The sequence below is a fragment of the Anopheles funestus genome, chromosome X, assembly GCF_943734845.2.
Source record: "Anopheles funestus chromosome X, idAnoFuneDA-416_04, whole genome shotgun sequence".
NCBI lineage: Eukaryota > Metazoa > Arthropoda > Insecta > Diptera > Culicidae > Anopheles > Anopheles funestus.
The window spans coordinates 13,933,417-13,957,070 of NC_064597.1; the positions used below are offsets into that span (position 1 = coordinate 13,933,417).

At 44.1% G+C, this 23,654-nt stretch overlaps 1 protein-coding gene across 6 annotated transcripts in view; it reads left to right on the forward strand.

Annotated features, from left to right (window-relative positions):
• LOC125760522 (uncharacterized) overlaps positions 1–23,654 on the forward strand; it is a 75,614-nt gene that overhangs the window by 38,171 nt on the left and 13,789 nt on the right. For 4 of the 6 annotated variants that reach the window (XM_049420744.1, XM_049420735.1, XM_049420728.1 and 1 more), the window contains exons 4-12: positions 12,155–12,268; positions 12,335–12,589; positions 12,672–13,876; positions 13,961–14,052; positions 14,192–14,449; positions 14,573–15,136; positions 15,931–16,237; positions 16,520–17,026; positions 19,276–19,486. In XM_049420744.1, the coding sequence (XP_049276701.1) occupies positions 12,155–12,268; positions 12,335–12,589; positions 12,672–13,876; positions 13,961–14,052; positions 14,192–14,449; positions 14,573–15,136; positions 15,931–16,237; positions 16,520–17,026; positions 19,276–19,486 (3,513 nt within the window). The remainder of the gene's footprint in view (positions 1–12,154; positions 12,269–12,334; positions 12,590–12,671; positions 13,877–13,960; positions 14,053–14,191; positions 14,450–14,572; positions 15,137–15,930; positions 16,238–16,519; positions 17,027–19,275; positions 19,487–23,654) is intronic. The other 2 variants (XM_049420755.1, XM_049420764.1) reach the window with 2 other exon arrangements.

A 23,654-nucleotide genomic window follows, 5' to 3' on the forward strand; every position in this document is an offset into this window, starting at 1 on the left:
TTATTTTTTTATTTTGCTTGTTAAGAACGGCCAGGCCGTATCAAGACTTATTTTTACCACGTAGTTGGGATAGTCAAGCGTTGCTACGGAGGTACACGGTCCGGATGAGATTTGATCCCCAGTCCTGTCGTGTAGACCGGCGCCTTTTATCACATACACCACCATGCCATCCTGGTGGTGCGTATGCTATCTTTTCCATAATTACAGTCAAGCTTGCTCAATTGCTCTAATAGAAAAGGAGCTATAAAATATTAGCAATCACATCAATTCGTCTCATCAATCACAAATATAAGCCGAATGTATCGAAAATTAAGTGAAGTAAAATGAAAGTTAGTCTTTAGAGAGATTATTTCTACCCAAGAAATACATTGACATGGAAAATAAGACTCATTACGAGTCTTACTACTTACAAATTATAGTGTCATTCAGTGTCATGCTATAAAATGTTTGCAAAAACTTTATACCACAACCAATCACTTCACATTGCGGTAGCCATAAAGTGTGCAGATCTAGCTGGTGGCTTCAAATTAGTCGCTCACGTAACGCAACACATTACATCACCGGTGCCGCGAGTGCGGAAGCGGAAGTATGCAACCGGAGATGGTGAGGTGCGTACGTGCGCTCCGGATGCGTTTATGCGTTATGTCCATTTGATTGCGCTCCCTTATATGGCAGGTGTACGTCAGTAGGAAGTGCACATTGGCACACTTATTTTCCCTGTGATAGGAGATGTGTTCGTTTTGTGCTCTGTTTTTTACTTTTATTTTCATAACGTTATTTTATCAAATTATTTATGCGCCTTAAGTTATGCATTTGGCATTACATTTATCGTTTTATTTGGATATGAGCGTAAAAAGATTGCGATAAAAATTAAAATCGTTTAAACAAAGGACTACTTAATAACATGCAGGAAATTGTTTCATCCATGAAAAGAGGTCAAAAAAATAATAACAGTGATATCAATCTTCGATTTTTCATTCATCGTTCAAAGAATAAAATGTTGATTGAAAACCATTCTTTAAAATAAAAATATGTTAAACGCACAATTTATATACTTCGACTCGTGGAAGAAGCCCTATAAAGAGGGTGAGGCAGGGTCAATTACTGATGTGCTTTTGATTACTTTTTAACCATTACCGGGGAAGCCTTACAAATGTACACCGGTACACTAAAATCACAATCCAAAACTCAATAAACACGAAATGTTTTATTGAAGTTTATTGTTGTTCATTATAAAACTTGCCATAAAATTATAGCAAATTTTAAAATACATAAAATTAAGCAATACAACATTATTGAACGGCGCATACTTATTGCATTTTGGCGTCAAGGACGATCTGAACCATGTCCCACGCAATGCAAATACCGAAAAGGGAACGATCCCGTAGGGAGGAAGAAAAAAATTGAAGCTAAAGTACAGCACAATAAGCATGCATTTAGCATGTACCGTAGCTCGGAAACCAGCACGTAGCACGGTAGCGAGCAGTAATGCCGATGCATGTGACCATTTTCATCTTGCAACCATACATCGCGCGTTGTTGTACGATTTTATAGCTTGGGAATGATCTGCATCATCGCGTGACATCGCAGCCCAAGAGTCATACTCTTTGGGCCCGGCACCGTCCGATTTACATTTCGGGAAGAAGCGCTGTGTCTTGTTGTTTTAAGGGAATGAAGTGCAAACATGTCTATCCATTCGTGGTCGTCAAAAAATATTGTCCTCCTTCACGTAAGCGTGCATGTAGAATGTTCTTTTGGGGCAAAAACTGAATGGAAGCAATCGAAAGATGGTTTCGCGTCGAGACTTGTACCACGGGCCGGTTGCAGATGGACGCTTCGGCTAAGATGGTGATAAATTTATCAATCAGCCAACCAACTTTCTGCACGATCTAGCTCACATCACATGCTTGCTGTTTGTGTACAAAACTTTAGAAAAAAAACCTAAATTCCAATTTGACATTGCCGCTAGAGAACCTCAATAGATAAAGTCAAAATCATTACCAAAAACTATTGATGGAAATATCGTTGGAAATCCAACCGAACCGCATGTTCGGGTGGAAGCAATTCGTAAAATGAAATTATTTCTGTGCTTTTGCCTGATGCAAGCTTGCCGAGAGCGGCGTGCAATGGCACCGCGACCGAAAATAGCAAACGTTCAAATGGGCGGCAAGATGCTTGTCGGAAAAATCGGTTCAATGGCGCCAAGTGTGCTGTGCATCTAATAACTGTAGGTGATGGAACATCATAAAACAATGAAATATGTTGATCGTGGGTTTTTTGGGGAAGATCCGTTGAATGTGCTAAGCAGTTCAATGTGGGCAGCGAAGATGTTTTTCGAGTTTCTAAAAGTGTATCAACGATGTCTGAGAGAATTCACATACGCTACCACCTACATACCAACGTATCTAAAAAACCCTTCTTCCTCCATAGGAGACATTTTTGTCATGTGCTATTCACCAGTAGTATTGAAACATCTGCATGAGGTTCAGTCACGATTTTATCTCCCAAACGTGCTTGTTGTTATTGTCTTGTCTTATCAACTGCGCTTTAGAGATATTCAGATACCTCCTGGAAATAGGTCTAACAGTCATGCAGATAAACATTGCCGATACGAATACCTCAAACATTTCCTGTGGTTTCCAATTTCTTGTTCGTCAGCTTCAATTCCCTATCATTCGAGGATAGTATCGAGCGGAACCATAGCTGATAAGTGTCGATGGATGATGTACGTAGGAAAGGAATGTGCATCTATGCACATTCCTTCGGTGCTACTCCTGGATCTTCCATCCAGTGTTGATAACAGATGCAATTTGAATATCTTTTGCTACGAATTGAATCACTTCATTCAGGCAGCCTGCCTGAAGAAAGAATCTTTAAGCTTAGGGCACAAAATTGGCTTAGCTTAAGCTGTTAAGCGGGGATAGTATAAGACTATTGGACTACTAAAAATAGGTTCATTAGCGTTAGTCAACACGCATTGCAGCAGCAGTAGTAGGAAAACTCCGCCTTCTTTGTTTAACGACCTTTGACGAAGGTATACTAAAGGAACTCATTGCGTTTGATGAAGAAAGGTATTTCTTTTGTACCCCGCCACCCTGTTACCTTCCTCTTGTATTAGAGACGTAGAAGCTGATACAAAAATGTCTCGGTCAAATCCGGGAAATAGTTATCGCCTGTGTGATGTTTTCAAGGGCGGAAACATCAGTTGATGCAACGTAAAACCCTTTGAACTGTACTTTTGGTAATGTAAATAGAACAAACTGCATACGCCTTGATGTGTGCCCCTGCCAAACCAACGCACCGGAAATTTGATGAACATTCGCGGCGTGAAAAAAAATCTGTTCTCCTTCGGACTTCTTTACGCTCCGTCGCCCTCCTTCACCCGCCGTCCCCATCTTTCATCCTCCGTCCTCCTTCTTCTCCCTCCGTCCTCCTCTTTCACCCTCCGTTCCGCTCCTTCACTCTCCCTCCCCCTCCTTCATCCTCCTTCACCCTCCCACCCCATCCCTTACCTACGATAACATTTGCATCTTTTCGACCGCGGCTTGGAAAATTATGTTTTTTTCTTTGGTTTGTTGCCGGAATACGGCATATTGTCTTAGTCGCATCGACGGTGGGCCCTTAGGCAGTGTTCGTTTCCGCTACCCGGTACGATTGCAAAACCGTTGCAGATGTGCGCGCATTGCAAGGAAACAACAACGAGCCGCTATGCCGTAGGTTGCGACGAACGGACGATCGAACCGCGCGTAGCTAACCTACGCTGCATGTGAGTGGTGTATTGAATTCGGGATTTCACTTGAGAGCGGACTTTATTATCGTGTTCCCCGCCGGGGGGGTAAGGGCGATCCTTTAATACTGTTTTTTTTTGTTGTTCATTAGCTACTTTTGCGCACGGGCTACATCAGCCACTGTTGGTGCGTGCATATTACGATGGCGACGGTCTCCGAACGCTAATGGCTTATGAAAACAAATTCATCCGTATGTTTGCTACTGTGCGCGGGGCAATAGCTTTTGCTGCGTGCAGCACAATTCTTGCCCGAATGCACACTAAACATGTGTGAAGGAAGTTAGTATTTGAATTAGCACAATGCATGGTCCCGGCGTACAAAGGCAAGCATACTTCAACAAACATTTATTTTTAAATTTTATAGTTTTGCTACGCATCCGAGTATTGCGGTTTCAGGTGCATTCATTGTTCGATCTAAGATGAATCAAATCATTACGCTTTATCTTAATCTTAAAACTCATTTCACGTTTAGGGGTTTTAATCAACATTTACAAAACAATAGTTTTTAAATTTTAAAAATATTTTATAAATCTATAAATTTGTAAATATTTAAACATTTCAAAAAGGAAAAAGAATATAAAGAAAATAAAATAAAAAAATATAGAAAAAATATATTAAAAAAAACTTAAAAATGGGATTAGATTTGTATATTTTTTTTGTTGATTTTTTTTTAGATATTTAAATACTTTACTGTTCAACCGTACTTTATCATAAAAACGGTTTTAAATCCCATTTTTTATATATTTTTTTAAATAATTTGTAACATTTATTACGATCTGAAATACGTTACTAAGGTGGTAAAATTAATTTTTTCCAAACTTTTTCTTAAGTGCATCTTAACTTTTGGACATTTGCTGCAATTCGATTCGCGACCAAAGTTCTAAAAAAAAAAAATCATTCAAAAAGTTCATAAATACCTGCTGAGATGTTCCTCAGATGTTCGCGCAGACATTTTTCGACCTCGATGCACCTGATCGAGTTGCGCGGGAAAACAGCATCCCTGCACCGATTAGTGCGCATGGTAAGAAGCGACTTCCGTTTAGTGTAGGATGGGCGGCGACAGTGTTTTTTGTTGTTGTAGTTGTTACTATTCTTCACCGTTCTTGATCTGCGTGCGGGTATGAGACGGCAAATGAAAATTATAATACAACAGCAGCAGCAGGAATAACAGAAGGGAAAAAAACCCTCACACCCATACGGTGGTATCGAAAAGCACCAACACATACGTACGTCCCTAGCACTATCTCCGTGTTACGCGTCCCGCGGGATAGTTTCGTTTCCCCGGTCGCTGGAAATTCGAACCGGCGGGATGTTCGGCGCGCGGGGTAACATGCGCATGGATGCCATCGCCTATACACTGTACACGCATACAGTGGATCCGGGGGAAATCGAGAGCCGATACGCGGATGGGCAGATGGGTGGCGACATGGCATACGGGTATGAATGAAGTTCTTGAACCTATCGAGTAGCGCAACCCGTTCAGTCGATTGTCGACCAAGCTGGAAGAAAGTTCTTCAATTTGGGTTGCTCCTCTCAAAGTGCCACTTAATCCTGGTTTGTGCGTTTTGTTTTTTGGTGTTTTGCGAATCAAGTGTGTGTGTGTGTATCAAGTGTGTGGGTGTGAAACACCTCCCGATATCAATCAAATTCCTCGTCCTGCGGGATATTCCTGTTGCAGAAGATTTCGAATTTCCTTCCTGTGAGTTGCGAATTTTCTACCCTTTCTTCTGTCCCCTAAAGTGGTGGTGGGCTTACTACCTGTTATCCATATTTGCCAAACCGAAACCGAATCCTTTCTTCCGCAATGGGTTGTTGCCGTTCGCGTGAACCGCGGCCCGAACCGATCGGATGCGATAATCCGATCTACGAAATGATTGCACCGATCGTACCACCGCGTACACCGATCGTACCACCGGGTGCACCGTTGCTACCGCGTCGGCCTCCACTGCCGGTACCGAACCCGGTGCTAGAGGCGTCCTCCGATACCGAGGACGAGATCGTACTGCCCAGTCCGATGCCGATATTAAACCGTACGTCCGAGATGCTGGAAAATATGGCAGCGAACCGCATAAAGAACCCCGCGTACCAGCAGTTTGTGGTAACGAAGGACGCTTTTAAAGTGCAATTCGCCTTCGTGGTGATCTATATTGCCGAGCGTAACGGTGGGCTGGAAATGCGCGATGGCCATGAAGAGGTACAGGGATATTGCAGTACAAAAAAGCACGAGAAAAAAGTGACAGTGTGAAAAGCCTAGCAGTCAAAATTCAATCTGCAATCAATCAAACGCTCGTCTACTTACCGAAATTAGGTAATTGTGTTATTTCGGCAAATTGGTACATTAGGTGGATTTTTTTTTTAAATTTGTTTTGTTTTAGTTTATCCGATTTTCAAACCGTATAACGAGCTGACAGCGTTGGTTGCAGTTTAAGGCCTTTTTAAGTTCCAAAGCAAGGGGCAAAACATTTTCGCACAGAACTTTGTTTTTTTTTCTCTCTCTTCTAGCTGTCGTACGCTTTTAACCTGTTTGGCATTGCAATCGCTTCACATATATTTGTGCATGTTTTATTACAAAATTTAATTTCTTACCTGTCGTGTAAACAAATGAACAATTGAACAATTGTTTAATGGGCAAAACTCAACTTGAGTAATCAACGTTATTATAATGTTGTTCTGTATGTGATTCTTCATTTATTTATAGATTTATTTCAATTTCTTTTTAATGAAGAAACAGTTATGAGACTTATGAAAAAATGCTGAGTTTACCAAAAAGAATGAAAACGATTTTTTTAATTAAGCAAGATTGTTTATTGGAAACATTCCTTCATACGATGTAACGTTTCTTGAATAGTATTCAATCGCTGTAGACCAGCAGATACACAAACTTTTAACGCAATTAATAAAATATTGAATTTATACACTTAAAATCGTCGAGAGCTCAGCAAGAAGTTTTTATTTTATTTTTGCGAATGAAACTAAATACCCGAGAATATTAAAAACTCATTTTAAACATTGTAAAAAGTGTGTGTTTTTTTTTAAACTGGAATGAGTAATGTTTAACGTTTGTTGAATATTTCGTCCACCTAGAACGGTTTAACATTAGAACTACCGGAGCAGTCATTTTGACTGGAACGCTTCATTTTTATTACATTATTTTTTGGGATTAAACAATTCTAAGGTGGTTGAAACATGAATTTTACATACGTATTCTATAGCAAGATCCCCAATAAACAATTAAATATACTGCAACTCTTCGAAATTGTTTAAAAATGAAACAAGAACGAAAAACGCTTAAAACGCTTGGTAGTTCTAGTGTTAATGAAGATCATCTTACAATCACTTTACGCTAATTGTGATGTCAAATTGAGTCGAATTGGTTGAATCGCCCAGAATCATGATGGTCATGATGATGAGGTTCATATTGTTGAGGTAGATATTGTTCAAGAAACAGCCAAATAAACCTTATTTACCATATCCATATGTGTCTTGTCTATGTTCTGAGGATTTTTGGAATATTATTGGAAATTTTTACTTTGCTTGTCCAAGTGACATTTCCAAGGATTCTAAGAACTTGTATTTAAAGTGGTAAAGATGAAGATACTCTTCAGTATCGCTGTACGGGTTTCGCTTGCTTCCTAATTTTTTACAACCATTTCCAAAAGATGAGCATAACCTCATTTTGGACATCTCTAAATTGGATCCTTTCCGCCCCCTTTCGCTCTTTACGACACTAAACAGAACAACAGCTACCTATAATTAAGCTTCTGATTGTGATTTCCAATAGCGGGCGAGGTGTGATAAAACAGTGCACCGGTTCCGATGGCGTGTTACGGATGTCATTGTACTCGTTTGGAGAGTAGGAATAGCTGATGCGGTTCTGATATTCTAGCCCAAAAAATTCCGATCCAATCCGTCCCTTTTTTTTAATTGTAATATCTTTACATCGGGGCGGTTTTGTTCCTGGTCGGGCTTCAGGAACCAGTTCCAAAAACCCAACCCCAACTGGCGTGAAGGGGGTTCGGGGAAGAGGCGAAAACAGAAAAAAGGGGTGCTGGACGATCATTTCCCCACTTCACGGTTTCTATCTTCCTGCCCACGGATGGTGTAACCACGATAAGCTTTAGTGTTGCGTTGATCATAAGCGGACTAAGCGGCAGGCGGCCTCCACCATCTTCAGCATTATTAGCTTACATTTTATTAGCTCTAAATGTAACCCATGTATTGATCTGGCCACTGCAAAAGGACGGGTTGGAAACGAGGGAAAAGAGAAGCGGAAAGGCGGGATACCAGGAATGAGCATAATCCGTCCCCGTGCATCGTGACTTTTGCCTAGCGAGGAAACCGGGTGACAATAAATTACTCCAGCAGCTCAAAAACTAACGACAACAACAAAAAATAATTCAGATTCTCCCATTTTCTGCGTGTTTTGGTTTGGTGTGCGTTTAATGCCGTGGGCTTTTGTCGCGTCAATCGAAACCAGCTTTTTTTGTTATTATTTTGTTCTTCCACGGACTCTTTTCGTTTTGCGCTCTTTCACCTATGTTTTGCTTGAATTTATTTACAAAAAAAAATGTTTGGTTAAAAGTAAATTTCACCACAGCATTAAAAGTGGTTACCGTCGCAGGACTTCCAAGGTCCTTTTTTGTCGCGATTGCGCTTGGTGCGCACGCTCATGGAAGTGGGCAATTCCCAGCCAGAGCAGTGCCCAGTGAATGGGCTTTCCAGGTTTAGCATTCAGTCCAGGCGTGACCCAATTTTTGTTCCCGCTTGATTTTACAGTAAGCTGCGTAAGTACGTAGGACTGCGCGTGGGTCCGTTTGCAAGGATACATCACTGACGAAGTACTTAAACCGCTGCTCAATATGTCATGTCTAGTAGATTGGGGAGTTAAGAATAAAAAAACACAGTAATTATCTTAATACAAATTTACTTACCAATATTAAACAATATTATTTTCTAATTTATAACATTATTCTTTACAAAAAAAAAATACTCCCTCTCGCAAAAATTTCATTGCTAAACAGCATTTTTTTCTATATTGTTTTAACAAGTGAATCTTTGTCCGGTTCTTGAGCGATCTTGACTCAATCCTTGAGCATCCATTGCATTGATTGAGAAACAATCGCATCATAAAGTGAGCAGATGTCTAGATGTGCTCGCACTCGCCAAATTTATGACAAACCAAAACACACACACACACGCCCCGAAACCCAATCCGTCCTGTGTGCTGTCTTTTGTTTTACTTGTGGGGCGAAAATAAATATGCGATAATGCACATCGTCGATGGAGTGTCCTTCGATTTATCCGTCCGATCTTACCGTGACCGGAGGCTGTTGTTGGAGTAATAAAATATTAAAACGTAGATTGCATGATTTACACGATTTTAAACAAGTCGTAAAACCTCACATAAACACAACATGTGGTACGATGGACGAGAATAGCTTCCGCCGTTTTCCGTTCGCAAAAAAAAACCATCACCGACCAACGGTGTACGGGATTTATTCGGCTGTATATGGAAGATGATCTTTCTTTCTTTTTTTATGGCTTGTGGTAAAGCTGCGTACGTACAAATCTAGCTTACGGAAACGGAATCAGTCCTCGAGCAAATGTGTGTTTAACACTAGAACTACCAAGCGTTTTAAGCGTTTTTCGTTCGTGGTTAATTTTTAAACAATTTCGAAGAGTTGGAGTCTATTTTATAGGGCTAAAGTCTGAAACACGACCCCCCCCACTCACGGGCACTCATTTGAGTGACTTTTCTTCGTGCAGGGTGGTTCGAAATCGGTTGCGTGTTTTTTAATTATGTTTCGAGACACAGACACCTGAGGGCATGGCCGTCGAAGAAGAAAATGTAGCAATTGGTGCCATCTATCGACCACAGGTCAAAGATTGGCGATCCGTTGGAGCTTTCGCGAATAGCTCCGGCCACAGACATGGTAGCGATTAGTGGTGCATGGACGAAATCTAGCCACAAGTGCCATCTAGCCATGGCCAGAAGAAAGTTTGGCGATATCTTGGATACCGGCCGAGCTATGGGGCAAAGTTGGGCCAAAAATGAGGAAAATTTTACGGTTTCACAAACAGCGTATGGAACTTGGTTCCTCGATGAATAAATCACTTTTCACTATGCGAAAACCTCCTTACAATTTAATAGAAATTGTAAAAAAAATCAAATTCAGGCCACATTGCATAGTCTCCGAACCACCCTGTACGAAAAATTGACACGCAGATGAGTGACCGTGAGTGGGGGGGGTCGTGTTTCAGACTTTAGCCTTTAACCCCAAAAAATAATGTGACGAAAATTAAGCGTTCCAGTCAAAAAGTCTGGTCCGGTAGTTCTAGTGTTAATATTAAGTTAAATTTTTAAACTTTTTAATAATTTGCTACACAACCTGCAATCGAAACACATCGTTTCGAATTTTCTACCTTGCTCAAGTTGCTTTTAAATTTATTTTCGGGTATTTATACTGATCGTTAGCGTGTGTCAATCAGGAGTTTTTTTTGGTTGTTGTCATGAGAAAGAAACCACAAAAAATTTCATTTACTTGCATTCTTTTCATTTTCCTCATTATCGGTTTCCCATCAATCTGTAATTTAATAGTTTTACACTGTCTGCCAGAATGGAAAACGTTGGAAATTATTTTGCGCATCGTGATTTTACGTCCCAGGGTTCGTCGCTTGTGCCAAGTTTGCAGTCTTTTCTCTTTCACTAAACGAATGAGCACAATCAATCATTCAAAACACGAATTCCCGAACATTCTGCGGTTTTGTGTGTGTGTGTGCGTGTTTCGAACGTGTGAAATTTTTGGGACAGAATGATTTCGGACTTGTGCATGTAGCGTAATTGCGTTTTATTGGTTCTTTATTCTTGCATTCTCATTCAAGTAACGCCGTGCGGGAGCAAAAAAGTTCACACATAATTATATGTCTGGATGGAAAAAAATACACAAAAATTCCATGCACTGATTTAACAGTCCGTTTCGGTATTGTTTTATTTACCCGTTTGATATTTTTCCACTCAACTTCACAGCTAAATTGTTTTGATTGGTTGATAATTCACTTCAATTATCCCTTCGACATGTGCAGCATTCCCCATGGTTGGAGTGCAATTTTATGGTGCGGATCAACGTTAGTCAAGGGTTTTTTTTTGCCATTTGTTGTTGTTACCTTTTGGCGGAAAATTTATTATGCAACTCGCAAACCGAGCACTTTAACCGATTCGTGGTGAACGGCCACGCGCCGTACGCTGTGTTGTTAGCGAAGTAAAACAAGAAATGTAAACATACGATACGTGCTACATCTAAACAACTTTGGCGGCAGACAAGAAACAATTCCGTGGCGAAAAGAAAATTGCAAAAAAACCAGGTGTGGATTGTAATGGATCTTAATTTTGAACCGCGGGTGCAGCTACCGTTTATGCTGCTGATCGTATTTCATCTCCTTCCAGCATCGTTTAAATATTGCATGATTGATCATTTGACCACTGATACTGAAATGTCATTGAGTTTAACTTAGTTTTTAATTTTCTTCTTATTTAGCACTAACTGTACTAAAATTATATTTTATTGTTCGTTTTTTATAATTGTTTTTTTTCTGATACTTTAGTTAACATTTTTTCATTCAATTGAACAACATTAACCATAACAAAAATATACTCCGGTGACTTGCGATAGACGTACATGTGTTTTTGCTCCAATTTGTACGCTTGTACAAAAAAGAATTTTTGTAATAATCTCAAATGTCTATTTTCTGAAGCCGTACTTGAATCTATCGTTAAAAAACGATAAAACAAAACGATGGATATAATAACAAATTAATTCTCAGGTACGTTCTACGACTCAGGATAGAAAAACCTTGAAGGCTCTCAAGGATCAAAACCCAACGAAATCTCTACGACTCTTTACCTCTATGACAGAGGATCTCTATTCTAAAAGAAGTATAGTCAAAAAATATAACGCAAGAAGAAAGTTTGTGATGGATCACAAGGATCCCGAGGATTCCAAGAACTCGATAAATATAATCGTTTTGCCAAAGATCGCCGACTCAATATCTCGCTCAATATAATTGAGATGTGACGGAGATAGAATCTTGTTTTGGGAAAACTTCAAACCGAAAAAATTTTTCAAACAATGTTGAGGTTAAAAAAATGGAGTCAAAAATCGGTCGATATGACAAAAGAAAATAGTCTCAGTGCATTAAACAAGCTGCTCTCACATCACTAAACTGAAGTGTGTTGTATGTACCTTACCATACTAGCAAACCTAACCCCAAAAGCATCTGCATCCAAGTGACGTTTTGTACTAAGGAAATTATTCACAATTATCATATCGTTCATGGTTAATAACACTTTTGTCTTTAATCGTACGCCAGCTCATCGCCACCGGTGTGGTGTGCGGTCCGAGAATTGTGATCCTGCACCGCTACAATGGTGATTTCGGCTTCACACTGCGTCATTTCATCGTCTACCCACCGGATTCGCTCACGGTAAGCAATCACTCGTGTTTCGCACACAGTATCGAATCTATCTAATCCCGTCCGCTATCACCACAGGAACCGACGATCAATCCGTTGACCACTGCGGGCGTGTTGAACTTTGCGCAACCGATGGACACGGTGTTCGTGAAGAAGGTGCACGCGAACACGCCGGCTCATATGGCCGGCCTGCAGGAGGGTGACCGGTTGCTGGCAGTGAATGGTGTACCGGTTACCTCCATACCGTACTCGCAGGTTGTCGCCACCATTCAGCAAACGCCGAAAACGCTTACCCTGCAGGTGGTACCGAAGAACTATGATATCTTGCAAACGGTAAGTAACGGAAGGAAACGAACACCGTAAGGTGGAACATCCCCAACCACATTAAACACACTCTTATATTTTTTTTGTGCAGTTTTTTAGCGAAACCGCCCACAACCCGGAAACGAATCAACGACCGCAACCGCAGCAACCGTACGCACCAAAAGCGATAACGATGGCGGCTGGTGCCTACCCAAAATCGAAACCGGCACCACCGCATCCACTGACGGTGGAGGGTGTGCAGGAGAAGCAGGAATCACTGTACAGCACGCTGCAGGAGATCGTTGCGGACAATGTCGGTGCACCGCAGCCGGCCACCAAGAATCACGCTCTACACGCCGAAGTGCCAAAGATGCTGACCCATGCAGCGGTACCGCTGGTGCACCATATGGCGCCCCATCTGCAGAAACCGATGGTACCGATCGCACCGAAACCGATCTCGATGCCGTACGAGCAGCAGCAGCACTATATGCAGCTGCATCAGCAGCAGCAGCAATTTCTGCAGAAGATGTCCCTACACGGCAAGGATGGTGCGGAGTCGCTATCGGTAACGGGTGACGGTGGTTATGCACCGCTCGGCGAAGGTGACAGTGCCATCATGTCCCGGTTGCGCAAAAGTCTCGAACAGAAGGAAGAGTTTCTGCGCCGCCCACTGACGACGATGCAGGGTGCACTGGTACCGATGGGAACGGCGCAGCCACCGATCAACGGACTACCATCCGCACATGATGTGCAGCAGCGTGAATTTTACGCACGCCCGAACCGTCTGCAGAAATCTGTGTGGCCACCGAGCCAAACGCAACTAAACACTTCCACGCCCGGTACGGCACTGGTCAGTTACGGCTTACCAGCGGAACCGAACAAATCGACCAGTGGTTTGGTATCGCCCCCTTCGCTGGCTGGTACCGTTCCAACAACGAACGTGTCCCCAACCACACCGCCATCTTCGCAAACGGTCACCGTCGCCACCAGCACCATCACGAAACCGATGGTCAGCTCCACCAACATGCTGCGCGAGCATGCGTCCCAGCTGTCCGCTATACGGGAGCATTTCTTTACCAGCGGCATCGGTGGTTCGCTTCAGCTGCCACCCAAGTCGGCGCCACCATCGCTTGCGATTGCACCGGTCGCCGTCACGACGACCGCGGGACCATCGTCACCGACCGGTGCCGCTACGGTACCGCTGTCACCGCACAGCATGCATGCCGTCTCGGAAAAGGCGAAACTGTTCGAGTCTGGCCGTCCACTGTCACCGGAAGGTATCGACCGGATGGATCTGTACAAGAGTGAACTGAGCAGGTAGGGAGTTTTTTTTTTGGTGTGCTGCCAATTGTAGCCGTGTAGCGAGTTGAATTACTAACGCAAGTGTACATAATTTTGCAGGATAAACACAAAACAGGTCGTACCGAATGTGGCCGTGCGTAGGAAAGAATTTGAACTGAAGGCCGAAAGTACGGGGTGGCGAAAATCTATCGGTAAGCACCATTAATCTCTCACGCTCTCTTTCTACAGAAGAATTTCTGGTAGAAAGAAGTATAAAAACACCAACAATTTCTTATTTCTAAGAAATAGATTTTATTTAAAACCATTCTTAACCATCTTCGACCTTTGCAGAAGACAAGCCCCGTTCGGTTAGCTCCGATTCGGAATCACGACGTACGCCGGTACGTCTGCGGTCACTCTCGGTAGAGTCAAATGCAACGCGCGATTCCCGACATTCACTCGCCAGCTCATCACTGCTAACGGCCGACACGTTTGATGCTGCCGAAAAGGAACGGGAGAACCAGCAGCACCCGGTACCACCGGTTGCGATGTTGCGCCAGAAGCCGATCCGGGACGATTCGTACCGCAATGCTGTCCGCAACTCGACAGGTAATGCTAACCGTGTGGCACGGTTTGGCGGGTTTTTGGGGGGTTGGGACGTACGTACCAATGATTGATGTTCTCTTCCACTGTACCCTTTGGGTGCCAATTTGAATGGTTCAATTTGTTCAGCATTCTGGTTGCAAGGACCGCTACCAACAGCATCAGAATCGGCCTCGGTGCACGGCCCGTCAGCGCTGGCAGAAAGTTCGTCCACCTACTCGGTTGGTTCGGACAGTGATACGGCCTGTACGGTACCTCCGATACCACCGGTCCGTACGTATGCTGCCGCACACCGACTCCACCATCCACTGTCTGCGGCAGATACCGAGCAGATGCGTATGAAGATGTTGCACCGCAACCAGACGATTGTTGAGCTGCGTCACTTCCTTGCCGGTGACGGTGACGGTGGTATTGACGGTGCTATCGGTGGCGATATCGAGATGTTTCAACGTCCACCACTGACCTCGCCACCGCTCGCACCACTCTCACCGCTCACGGTAGCGTCATCCGTTACGTCCACCTCGTCCGTACCGCTCACGCATCTCGTTACGCTTGAACACGCGACCGGACATGGCAGCGCTGGTCCAGTAACATCCGGCATAGCAGCACCACCGTCAACGCCAACATCATCATCAACTTTCTTTCGTCCAGGGAGTGGTCCGATCCGTCCCACAACGCTCAACCTTTGCACAGGTTGGCGCACTCTTACACGAAATTTGTCGCTTCCATCCTACTGAGTCGTGTGTTGTCACCTTCCTACCTCTTTTTTTTTTGGTTCTAAAATTGTACTAATCCAACACCTTCTTCGCAACGTTCTAACGTTAATAACGTCGAGCATGTGCTCCCTAAACAAAACAATCACCTTCCCCTTTTTGGCTCCTAACTTGTGCTGAAGAGAAGTCTTCGTAACTGTAATAGCGCTGCATGTCTACTAACTTGAAGGTGCTGAACAAAGCAAAACTTTGAGCAGGTGAATTGTTGGAACGGGTCACGCTGTATGTTTTAAACCCTTAAAACATCCGTAACTCTAGTGGTGTGCTGTTCAAAGTCCTGGACGTAGGTTTGGTTGGCATGCTTCCATATCCGGTGGATCGAATGTCTACCGAGAGACATTCCTCACCACTTTGCGAAACCTAGCTAGAGGTCCTTGCCTACCAATTGTTCCACTGTTAATTGCTTTCAAACTATTAAAACCTCTTCTTAAAACTACTCTCTAACGGTCGGTTTGCATGAGCGTCTCTGTGCGATTGCGGTTTGATGCGTGCAGATCGCTAATCTAACCAATAAGGGATCATTCGTCTATTGCGTAACACTGGAAGGTGGGAGTGGGGGTTACTACAAGCGTTACATTTTGTTACGATATGGGGTCTAAAATTCATAATTTTAGCGTTACGTAATAGTAGAATCATCCCTAATACCAACTTACCAACACAAACGCAGACAAGAATACTGTTTAATAATGCACCGTGTTTATCTTCTGCCTACAGATGGTTCCGTACCGGCAGTGGTGATGCGCCAGAAGCAACCGCACCATCCGCTGCTGCTGGAGGATGATGAGCGTAAGATGCGACGGATCTCATACCTGCGGGCAACAGCGCACGATAACCTCTTCCACATGTTGGAAAGTGATGCGGACAGTAGTCCAATGTCATTGCCATCGGCCGATACACCAGACACCGACGCAACGGAACCACCGGTCATCGAGTCGCCCGGTCTGCCGACGACGGTTTCGCATGGTGCAAGCGAAGATTCGGCGACAGCGTCCGGCAAGATGCAGCCGCAGCAGCTCAAGAGGTAGGTACTACCGCTTCTGCCCGACAGCTTCATCACCCTTTCTAGTAGATGCCGTTGAAAGATAAACCACAAAACATAGATCCCGTCCCTGAAATCACTTCCAGTGGTGGACAGTAATCTTGCCCAGTCGGTCTTCGGTCCCATCCCTTTAAATGTCTTCCATCTCACAAATACTCTCTCCTTTGGTACTTTTTCTCTCTCTCTCTCTCTTTCTTTCTCTTTTTGTTCTTCCTATACACGTGACATTTGTCGTGTATGTGTGACACTTATTCGTTTGTGCAGTGCCTATCGTCCTTGGCGAAGGCCTCGTCTTACTACCGACATTCAGCCGCTGCGTCGTCTGTTCGATCCAGTGTCATCCGATTCGACTACATCGTCACCACTTCCGCCCATCCCTGAAACTGAACATACGCCCGGAACATCCGCCCCATCCACCGAACCCAGCTCCAAAAAGCGTTCACGACCCCGCCCCATACCCCGACCGCCCAACCACCAAGACGATCATGACGTAGACGTGGACGATGACGACAATGATGATGACGATTACGATGACGTCGACGTGGACCATCTGGATGATGATGATCGGCGTGCATCATCACGTCCCGGACCTACGCCAGCACGGTCTACGATCGGGAAGGGCCGTTCGGCTTCCCTGGTCACGACCACTCCGCTAGGTAGTGGAACCGGTGGGCGACTGTTTGGGGCGGCGAGCAGCCTTGGTAATCTGCACGTCATCACCACAACCACTGCGGGCGGTGTCGTCACGCGCAACTACTTCTTCGCCCAGAGGTTCGCGCATCCTTTCTTCCTGGACGACAAGTCCCATACCAACCGCACCTGTACATGCGCCCTTACATTGTTGTTATCGTTGTTGATGGATGTTTTTTGACTCCTTTGTGTGTGTGTTTGTGTGTGTGTGCGTGTGTGTGTTTATTCTATTTTATTCGAACGCGCTGTATACTGTCCGACATCTTGTATTTCTTTATCCGCTGTATTTCTTTTTCTTCGTACTTCATACTGAATTCTGGATGTATGGATATGCCCAAATGCTTATAGTTTTTAGATTCTCTTAACAATTACCTCATTCTATAAATCAGTAGAATCACAAAGACACACACATACACACAAGCATGCACACAACCTCTCACTTCATGTTTGTCCATTCTTCTTTACTCCTATACGTTACACACAAGTAATGTTTATGCCACATAAAGTCATCTTCATATTGATCCCACGAAGGGGGAGGGTTAAAAGCGCACGGGCAGTGCTCGTTTGAAACGTACTAACTGCGACATACGCGTGTAATTGCAACATCCATTCGCTTTCGATCGTAAAAAAGAGCTACCTCGTGCCGGGATGGGATTAAAACATTTAATTTAAAATCAGCAATCGCGGGAATTACCGGACGCATGGATTCCCTCTTTCGCTCTCTCTTTTTTCCTCCACTCTGTCACCCGCACGATGGACATTTTACGAGCCAACCGTTAGAAGGTTTTACGCTACTGATGTAGGGGCATTTGCACTCCAGATGCAATCGAACGAAAGGCGGTCTGGCTGCTTCGGTGCACATTTGATCGGTTTTTCAAAGACTTTAGCTGCCTTTTTCCCATAGCAAAGAAAAGCCTTAACCCGTTTTGCGATACGACGGTATGGTGACTATAAAGCGACACGAATTACACCACATCGGAAGCCGATCGCTACCCTCCCTTCTCATACTTATCCCATATCAACCCGATAGCTGGCCAACCGGATTATTCACAATTTACTTCTTTAGCTGTTTGTTACTTCGACTGATCCAAATGAATCAAAATCCGGCGACTCCGGTTGAGTCCGGTCGACTCCGAGTTCGAGTCCGAGTCCTGATGGGTCCGAATGGGTCCGATAGATTCCAGATGAGTCCGGATGGGTCCGCTCGATTCCGGATGAGTCCTGATGCGTACAGATGAGTCCCAACTAGTCCGATCAATTCAGTTGGAGTCGGATGGAAATGGACTCGACCAGATTCAACAGGAGTCGATCCCCTTCCCCTCCCCACTTCTTTTCAACCGGATTCCGAATCTGACTCCAGCTAGGGGCGGAGTTGAACCTATCCGATTCCGACAACATTTATAATTTACCCCGCCCCCCCCCCCCCCCCCCTTCTCTCTCTCTCTCTCTCTCTCTCCTCTCTTCTTGGCTTTTAACGACCTTACAGGTCACGCCGGCCATTTCTGGCTTACTAGACTCATTTTTACCACGTAGCAGGATAGTCAGTCCATGCTACAGGGGGACGGTCCGGATGGGATTTGAACCCGGTCCCTGCCGTGTGGACGGGCGCCGTTTATCACATGCACCACCGGGCCGCCCCACCCATCCCATTATAATTTACCCATCAGTAGTAAAAATTCGTGTATAAAGGCATCTTCAGTGGTGTTTCGCGCCAAAAGAAAATTTATTCTGCTAGAACCTGCTTCTATTCTCTTCTTCAAATCACTCATCTCACCTCAACAATGTGTGTTTCATAACCATTGTGTGTGCGCGCGTGTATTTTTATTTCAGTGTTTTCAAGTGTCATACCAATTGAACCGGTTAGGACACTATCTTTCCTGAGGTGAAATTGCACACCCACCAAATCCTTTCGTTAGCTAGTATTTGTTTTCCCATCTTTAAGTGTGTGTGTGTGTTTGTTTGTATGTGGGCAAGAATTTGAATTCCACCCCAAAAAGGGGCACACCGGTGCGGGGGATTCGAATTTCCACCGTTCACTATCATTGTTGTTTCTCTTTTCTTTCCATATCTCCGAAGTATAGTGTTCCCTTTCTCGCTCTCTCTCTCTTTCTCACCCTCTCTGTCTCATACATATGTATTATCGCTCATCTCATATCCCTTTTCTGATGTGAGAGTGTATGTTTAGTGCGTAAGTGCGTGTGTGTGCTGCTATTGTTGTTGTTGTTATGCTCTATAGATGTCATGCATGGCAGCGGTCGAGACCGATTTCTAATTTGTGTGTGTGTGTGTTTTTTTTTTTGCCTTAACATGTTCACTCTTCTTCCTGGCAGCCATGGAACCAAATCGAAAGCACTGGCACACTTCCGGGATGGGGCGGCCGACACCACCGAACCGTTGGTGCGCGGGGGCGAACTGCACGTCAAGGTGACGCTGATCGACGGTAAGCGGTCGGCAGATCGTAGCTGGCGCACCGTACATGCCGAACTGCGCGGTCACCATCTGAAGCTGACGCTGGTACGCGAAGGAAAGAACTCAAATCAGGTAAGGGATGGTTTTGTTTTCTTTCTTCTCCATAAGCAAATATCTTGACAACCGCTTCTTCTTGGTTGAATATATTTTATTGAACAAAAATGTTCGGTTTTATTTTCCCACACCCAGGGTTTGTATTTCTATTGGAACAGATTTTTTTTTCAAAATAACGACAAAAGACATACTCTTGTTTGCTAAGAATAAAACATGGTTACGATACGTTGCAAGTGAAAGTGCAAATATGGCAAACTGTTCCCTTTACTACTTCCTTATGTCATACGCATTCGCATCGTTAACGTTTGCTATTTTTTCCCCTTTTCAATTGCGTTTTTACTTCGAATCACAAATTCACTTAATACTAGCGAGCAGTTTTATTGCTCAATTAAACCGGGCGTCTGGCTATACGGTACGGTTTCGCCGTCACCAACCCACACGCGATGAAGAAATCCTTTGGAAATGTTTAATAATAAACATAAATTAATCAAACCGTTGATGGGCGCCGTGTCATTTGCCTGATGTGTGGTGAATTCTCTTGCTTTCCCTCTACCCGTAGAAATACCCACCCACAAAGCACTGTAGAACGGATCGGCGTGACGATTTGATAGGGCTTAACCGCCCGTTGAAGTCTCCGGTTTTTGCGGACCGTCACCCTGTAGCCCGGGTGAAAGGTGAACCGTTGACCAGCCCTACCCCGGATCTGACCGGTCAGCTTTATTAATATCAAGATTAAAATATTTTCCTACGACCAATAAACATTTAACGAGCGTCGTAAAAAAGTTGCGGGGTACGTGCGATTGCACTAACAGCCCTAATGTCGCATGACTGTCCCACCACAGACGTGGGTGGTTGGAATCGATCGATTGGAAATTGTGCTAGCAATAACGCACGGGGTAGCCAACATTGCAACCGAAATAACGTATGCATGGTCACAATTTTCCCAGCCCGGTTACGACCGAGGCGGCTGCTTTGAGTAACACGAAAAGAACTTCAACGACCGGTTAAGCGATGAAGTTTGGGTTTTCGGACTAAAATCGATTGATATGCTGTTTTCCAACATAAAGTGTGGACACCAATCGCGTACGTGTGATTATGCCGACCCATCCCCTCGTATCGCTCCAACCCGCACCCTTTCAACCCCCTCCCCCCCCCCCCCCTGCCTAGCACCTCCGTCGCGCGATTACCATTAAAATGGCATGATAATAGAAGTAGGAGAAAGTGAAGTGTAGATAGGAATGGGCGCTATGATCTTGCTACCCATGTAACTTATCGCCAATAGTCACCATCACCAAAGCGAATCACCTTCCACATTACCCTTTTTGGGTGGTTTCATGTGCAGAAAGCGTTTCAATGGGACACCCTCCCCACTCCCTGCCCACGTTGAAAAATCACCTTCCAATTTGTCGCCGTGTCCAGCTACTCGCCTCAATTTGTTATCTTCTCCGGTCTGCCTACACGGACACGGTTGCGGGTCACAACCCGAAACCGATCTCCAAAACCCATCCGGGACCAGGGTCGATACCGCACGCGAAGCTTTTCCACGGCGCTTGAAGGCGCACGGTAGGGGGGGGGGGGGGGGTAGGTTAAAGGTGGAAAAAAAACTTTTCTTTTCGAATTTTGATAGCACCACCATTTCTCTTCTTCTTTCTTTCTCCAACCGACCCCCCCCCCCCTCCACCGAATGTAGTGAGGGTGTTGACTGGTTTTTCGTTACATTTCCGGCGCGATCTTCACTACTGGAAGACACGTTCCGTTTGATGTGTGTCTGTGTGTGTTTGTGCGTGTGTACTATTTTGTACAACAATTTGTTTTCCAAACGGCTAGCAATGGTGCAGCATTGCCCATCATGATCACGATCTCGCGATCGATCAATTTACCTTTTTTCCCTCTACGCTCTAATGCTCTTCTTTTAAATATTCACTCTCTCCCAGCTGCATCCATTCCGCATACGTACACACACACACGCACAACCACCATCTATGCTCATCTTTCATTGCTTCATCTTGCGCTCTAGCACCGTTGCAATGTTGTGGCGCTGTGTGTTGTTTTTTTGACTATCGAAAATTCCTCCTCATGTTTCATTCTCCGCCTCCCTCGCCATCCGTAACCACCAAAAATTAGCCCCCCCAAAAAAAAAACACATACATAAATGCGGCTGCTTCGGGTGGCGTTGAATCGCATAAAAATCGGAGCAATTAGGCATTTTCACTTCCATAACTACGCACTGGCCCGGGTGCTGTGGGCCTAAAGAAAAGTAAAGAAAAGCCTCCCTACCTCCCCGCCGCTCACCAACACAAAATAAGAAAGAGTGTGCGCACACCCAAAAACATGGCACCGCACAAATGGCACTCGCGTCATTTAGATGCGAGCAAATGTGTGCAGTTGTTTGTTTGTGCGTACCGTCTGGTGGGTATTTTCACGTATCCGCGGTCACAAACGGACGGCATTCGCATACAACGGGGGGGTTGGTGGGCCACCCTGGTTCATGGGGCTGTCGCTTTTCTCTTTTCTCCAGCCAAAGAAGTTTACAGAAGTAGCGTTTTTTGTTTTGGGCGGTTCGGTAGCAAAGGGTGTTAAAGTAGACTTGGGTTGCATGAGGGGGGAAGAGGAGGGGGAGGTGGAGGAGGAAGGCGATAGCGAGAGAGACCGAATTGCTAGCTGCCGAAGGTAGTCGGGTATTTTAATAACAAAAAAAAAATATTTTCCTAGTATATACTGCTTATTAGGGAGGGTGGAACAATGTCACTAAAGAGTCCAGTAGAACTCGGGCAGCTGTGCAGTGTCCTAGAAGAAATACATTGCATATTCTGCAAGTTCAAATAAAAGCAAGCGAAAAAAAAAGAAAGAGAGAAAGAAACAAAAAGAGAGAAAAAGATAACGATAGAGAGAGAGAGAGAGAAAAAAAAGAGAAAGATAGAGAGAGAGAGAAAGAGAGAAAAGAGATAGAAGATAGTAACACATAAAAACACACAAAGGAATAAAATACTAAACAAGGAATGATGAGTGCTTCCTCTATTCTTCAGAATCGTTTGGGAATTTATGTCCATTGCTACATACTAACATTCGACAAAGAACTCCAACCCTTTTCTATATACATGTAATATAAAAAATGCTTTTTTGAAATACTTTACGCGAACCTTGGTAATATTCTTTACGATTTTGAATCATTTCACTCAAAAAAAAAAAATTAAAAGCGAATACTCATTGTGCGTCAACGGAGTACCGCGCGTTGAGTGACACTGAGCCATCTATTGCGGCTGAGTGGTGTAGTCCACACCCCCACTCTGTCCGCATCACGATCCGTCGCGGGGTGAGGGAGGCGTGCGAGCGGGCAGGGTATCCGTTTGAGTGCTCAACCGCGGTCGCCCCGCCTCGGTGGTGTTGGTCGATCCCGACCGTACAGTGCGCCACACCGTTCAGTCCTCCGATGCCAACAGCACGCAGCGGGAGTTCGAACAGCGCCTCGTTGTACGAGTCGCGTACGCGTCCCGTGCCGTACCAACCCTTTTTCTATCGTTCCTTTCATATTTCCCACACACAAAAAAAATAATAAACCCTTGCAAAACTATCTCTCCCGCGTCACCCTTTCCTTCCCCCCCTCAACCTCCCCCTCTATCCAGTGGCGATCGGACGAGTTCCAAGGAATCGGGAGTGAATCTGTTGAGGGAAAATTGAATCTTTTCTCGAACCGTGTTTAGTGTTTTCGCGCGGTAAACCGTCATCGTAGTGTGGTGTTTACATTTTTCGTGATTTAATAGGGCAGCTGGTGCAAGCGCAAAATTAAAGCAATTTATTACATATTTGAAAAAAAAGTTGACTAAAACAAAAATTGGTTAAAAAATCGTGTGTTTTTATTGTCGAACAAAAGCGAAGTGTCTAAAAGCATGTGAACTGTTTTGTTTGTGTAAATTATGTGGATTTCGTTACTTCGTGTTGTGTTGTGTGATTTAAACAAAACCAAAAAATACAACCAACATTCAATTAAGCAACCTGCAACCAACCGCAAACCATGCGACTCCATCAGTGATTTCGTTCATTTCGTTTCTTTAATGAGTTGTTTTCCTCATTTTTTTAAAACATATTTAATCTGTTACATTTCTAAATGTGTCCTGTACGGGTGGAAGAGTTTTTTTTCTCCTATTTCATTCATTTATTTCTTTCAAAGTTCCAATTATTTTTTTGT